Raw genomic sequence first — 5,282 nt, 5'->3', positions numbered from 1 at the left:
ATGTTAAAGAGAAGTGGAGATAGTGGGCAGCCTTGTCTGGTTCCTGATTTTGATGGGAATGCTTCCTGTTTTTCTCCATTTAGAATGATGTTGGCTGTGGGTTTGTTATATATGGCTTTAATTATGTTGAGATATGTTCCCTCCAATCCAATTCTCTCTAGGACTTTGAACATAAATGCATGTTGAATTTTGTCAAAGGCCTTCTCTGCATCTATTGAGATGACCATGTGGTTCTTGTCGTTGAGCCCATTTATGTGATTTATGACGTTTATTGACTTACGTATATTGAACCATCCCTGCATCTCTGGGATAAAGCTGACTTGATCATGGTGGATGACCTTTTTGATGTGTATCCGTATGCGGCTTGCAAGTATCTTGTTCAGAATTTATAACTATGTTTCTTAATATGATAAATTTACAAAATATTTTCATTTCAAATAAATAACCTCTTAAGATAATGTACCATATACAAAGGAGACAGTTAAGACTCAATATATCCAACACACTCTTCTTTTTAGTCATTTATGTAATATAGAAATATATCTTTCATCTTCCATATATAACAGTCAGTTTGAAATGGACACAGCAAATACCTTTCTGGAACAAGAAATATCATGAGGTAGGGTGTGATGGTGTACATACTTGTAATCCCAGCTCTCGGGAAGGCAAGGGAAGATTTCAAGTTTGAGTTCAGCCTGAGCTATATAGAAACTTCCAGGTCATCCTGGACTACACAGTGAGAATCTGGTGCACAACCTAGGATTTAGGTCAGTGGTAGAGTGCTCGCCTAGCATTCAGGAAACCACAGGCTGTCCCCAGCAGTAAGAAAAAGGATGAGGAGGATCAAGCAGGACCAAGCTAATTTGTGTTTGCCTTCTCTAATCAGACGTACCTTCAACAGATGATACCTTTCAGCACGAATTGCCAGAATGTTTTCGATTGAAGGAATATCATCTGGTAGTTCTGTCTCGGCCAGTTCAGTTCCAAAGGACTGCAGCATCTGAGCCATTTCTTTCACTGTGACGGCAAAATTTTCTATCGCCTGTTAAAAGCCAGAGGATCACTGATGGAAACTGTGCCGACGAATCAAAATTTGGGTCTCAACAGCAATCACTTATGCTATGAACTCTTCTATGCTAAGAAAATTTGGCACCACCCCTGATAATCTACACTAACTGTGTCTAAACTCCAAGAGACTAAAAACCAGAATTAAAAGTCTTGTTGAATGTATTTTTCTATTCTTCTGTGCTTGTTCATTGAACACTCATGAAAACTCTTTCCAAATGGTACAACGTGCTGAGTAATTTGCCTTATGGCCTTGGATATTAGTTTTCCTACCTCTTTCAGACTCTGCACTTGGCAAAACTGCATTATAAGTTTATTTCTAAAGAGATTCAAGAACAGTGAAGCCAGTTTATATTTATTATCATTTATGATTAGCACTCCGAAAACATAATGGTCTAAGGAACTGGAGAGTAACTTCCCTCAACAATTCATTGCAGGTACTGCCATAGATCTAGAAATTGTTATCCCAAAGGTGCTGTTGCCCTAAAACAGCTAGGAAGACTGCATGATTCTGTTTCCAAAATCAACAACTCACGGGAAGATGGGGAAAATGCGGAGACGATATGAACCATCTGTTTACCATGTAGTTGAAGGGATTTGCTCTTTCGTGTAGGCTTCATATGTTATTAAGAGCTAGACACTGCTCATTTACACAGTTCACCCTCATGCAAACAAGTGAATTGTTGGATGAACTGTTGTGCTGAATGATCTGCCAAACAGATCGTTAGAATGAAGAATAGGCATATGGGGAAATGCAACTCTGATTTAGTGCCCTCATTATTTTCTTCAGAAGTGTTTTCATATCTGTGAGAATGAAAGTCAGGACACTTCAAAGCCAGGCTTCCACCTGGGAGGCACAAGGCCCTCACCTCTTTACAAATCTCTAAAACAGGATTCAGTCACAAATCAAATTGCCACTGAAGCGTCACTAGACTCAATTCCATTTACTGAGGATTTGCCACATACTAGGCACTGAGTCAAACATTCTGCACTTGTTCCCTCATTCAGTCTTCCCCAGATCCCTATAAGGTAAAGCATTATTTATCTCATTTTATCGTGTAAAGACTCTAAGAGGATGTATATATTGTCAAAGATCACGCAGCTATAACTCAGCAGTGCCAGGATTACAACACAAACTCTTTGTCTTTGTTACTACATGACCACAGGAAGGGATGAGCAGAGCATGATCTCCTTATTCCCTAGGCCTCTCCTTCAACTGCCATCCTGTGTGACTCTCCATCATTTCTAAATATTTCCTATGGAAGAAAACCAAGATACTGAATTATAAATGTATTTGAAAATAGGAGACCCAAAATCTGCTTTTCCCAAGTAGGAAAAATTTCTAGAGGTAGATTGTAAGGCTAGAAGGAATGATAGGCTCTACAGTAAGGGCAAAAGCAACATACATTTCTGAAGATGATCCATTCACTGTGGCAGTACTGCAAGGTGCCGCCTAACTCAGGGGTTAACTGCTTGTCATCAATGTATGTCAGCAAATCACTAACTGAGCTCAGCATAACAACCTATATAAATAAGCAAGAAAGATACTGTTAACTGCCCTTCATGACATCCCTCCATTAAACTGCAAAATGAATTTTAGCATACACTTAGCAGAAAGTTATCTTCTATAAATGTTTCCAACAGTTCTCTGCATGCCCCACACCTGAAGGCGTTACCTTATTCAGATAATAACAGTTTTTATTTATAAAACATCTCTGTCAACCAAAATTAGCCTCCATAGAAACTGTAACACCTAATTATTCTTGTCTAAAAGGTTTCATTATTAAAGAACAAGGCCTTGTGGGGGAAAAAAAAGCTGTGTTCAGAACAAGGCAAAAGGAATTTATGTAGTAAGTTAAGATTCAAGTGTCATTTTTTTATGACCTCTCTATTCCAAACAATAAAAACATGCAAAGATATATTTCCAAAATAAAGACAATGGCACTCTGAACTGGCTTAGGATGTGAGTTCATGGAATTTCAGATACACAAAACATATACTCAACGTTAACTAAAACAAAAACTCCTAATCATATGGACATACAGATACAAACCAACATATGTAACACATAACATATTTTTCAAAAGGAATCATTTTCTTGTAAGTTGCATAAACTATTCCTTTTTAACCATAGAAGCAGGTGACTATGGGGCATTTCAGAATTATGTTGTTTGAAGATAGGTTTTATTTTAAATGTTATATGTGCACATGTAAAACAAACGGTATAGAATGCATAAAAATTAGAAAAACAAAATATTTAGACAAGACCCTTACTGGTAGTTTGAGCATGAAATCCTCCTGGCTAAATCGAAATCCAATGTCTGTGAAAGTTCGTTGAAGAAAATTGGTAGGGCGTAAAACCAGAACTAAGTGTAAGCTCCCAGGGAAAGAAATCTGTAGCAAAAAAAAAGAGTAAACGGTACAAAATTGGTAAAATAAGCAACCAGCTGAGCACATATCAGAAAAGGTCATTGAAGGAAACAAATTTTAAAGTCATAAAAGTCAGTAAAAGGCCAATGCTTTAAAATGGAAACTGATAATATCTAAAAATAACTTGGAAATAGAAATGGAAATAAAAATAACATAAGGTTATCAGGTCAGATGCTTCTAATGTTCCCGGTACGGCATTTTCTCATACAAGACAACAGATACTAACTTGTAAAGAATTGGACTTGCTAAAGCCAGGTGTGTTGGCACACGCCTTTAGTCCCAGCACTCGGGAGGCAGAGGTAGGCAGATGATTTTGAGGCCAGCCTGGTCTGTATAGTGAGTTCATACATTATAATTACCCCCACCGCAAAATAAGATACCAGAGCTCTTTCCCTCTTTAGCTGTACTTTGGTACCAACTATCTGACCTCTCTCTAGCTCTCTTCCCCCTTTCCCTTCCTAAACTAAGTGATGTCTATTCTACTTTCTACTTCAATATGATCAAATTTTTGTTAGATTCTATCAATGAATGACAATATTAAATTAGCAGTCTTTCTGTGCCTAGCTTATTTGACCCAATAAAATGTCCTCCATTTCCATCCATGTTGCCAAAAATAGTGGTATGTCATACTTTTATGACTGAATATTCTATCGTGTATGTTGTTGGGGGCAAGGATTTGGGCAGTGTCTCCCTGTAGCCCCAATAGGCCTGGAACTCATAGATCAGGCTGGACTTGATCTCAGAGAAATCCACTTGCCTTTGCCCTCCCAAGTGCTGGGATTAAAGGCGTGTGCTAACATGCCTGGCTTACCACATTTTCTTTGTCCATTCACCGGTGCATGGCCCCATACCTTGGCTATCATTGATAGTGCTGCAATCAACATGGATATAAAGGTATCTCTTTGATATAATCATTTCAATTTCTTTGGATATACCCATAAGTGGGATTGTTGAATTGTATTTTCAATTTCTTTTAGTAACCTCTATTTTTCCAATAATGGCTGTATTAATTTATATTTCCACCATGCAAATGGGGGGTTTCTTCATTCTCCAAATCTATACTAACAAGTTTAACAAGTTTGTTTGTTTGTTTTGTCATTTTGATTTCAGCAATTCTAGCCTCACTGAGCTTTTAATTTGCAGTTCCATGATGATTAGTGATGGTGAGAATTTTATGTGTACCTGTTGGATTTGCATGTCTTCTGTTAAGAAATGTCTATTCAGATCATTTTCCAATGTTTTAATTAGACTGGGCTTTGGGGAGAGGGTGGTTTTGCTGGTGAGAGTTATTTATTTATTTATGTATTTATTTACCTTTACAATCTAGATGTTAACCCCTTGTCAGGTAAACAGTCACAAATACTTTCCCCATGTGCAGGCTATTTCTCAATTATGTTCATTGTTTCCTTTGTTGTACAAAAGTTGTTTTGTTTGATTTAATCATGTTTGCCTATTTATACTTTAGGGCCTGAGTTTTGGGGATTATATCCAAAACTTATTTACCAGTCCCAATTCCTTTAAACACTGCTCCTATATTTCTGTTAGTATTAATAGTTTCATAAATTTGGATTTTATGGGAGTTGGAGAGATGACTCGGCAGTTAAGAGCTCATACTGCTCTTGTAGAGAACTTGAGTTGTGTTCCCAGTATCCACATCAGGAAGCTCACAACCACCTCCAGCTCCAGAAGGATCCAACACCTTCTTTTGGCCTCCATGGACACACACACACACACACACACACACACACACACACACACAAATGAAATCTTTAGAGAAAAAAAAATTG

The 5,282-nt window shown here is 37.6% G+C and overlaps 1 protein-coding gene across 1 annotated transcript in view; it reads right to left on the bottom strand.

Annotated features, from left to right (window-relative positions):
* Positions 1-5,282, bottom strand: part of Mcf2 (MCF.2 cell line derived transforming sequence) — a 118,337-nt gene that overhangs the window by 59,692 nt on the left and 53,363 nt on the right. Inside the window, exons 5-7 of the mRNA XM_029558015.1 lie at positions 3,340-3,459; positions 2,472-2,588; positions 893-1,042 (exon numbers count right to left, since the gene is read on the bottom strand). Coding sequence (XP_029413875.1) covers positions 893-1,042; positions 2,472-2,588; positions 3,340-3,459 — 387 coding nt within the window. The remainder of the gene's footprint in view (positions 1-892; positions 1,043-2,471; positions 2,589-3,339; positions 3,460-5,282) is intronic.

This window comes from Nannospalax galili, unplaced genomic scaffold (genome assembly GCF_000622305.1).
Source record: "Nannospalax galili isolate Female #2095 unplaced genomic scaffold, S.galili_v1.0 scaffold167, whole genome shotgun sequence".
Classification (NCBI taxonomy): Eukaryota; Metazoa; Chordata; class Mammalia; order Rodentia; family Spalacidae; genus Nannospalax; species Nannospalax galili.
Note: the sequence above shows the minus strand (reverse complement) of the source record. Positions and strands in the feature narration are given on the sequence as shown.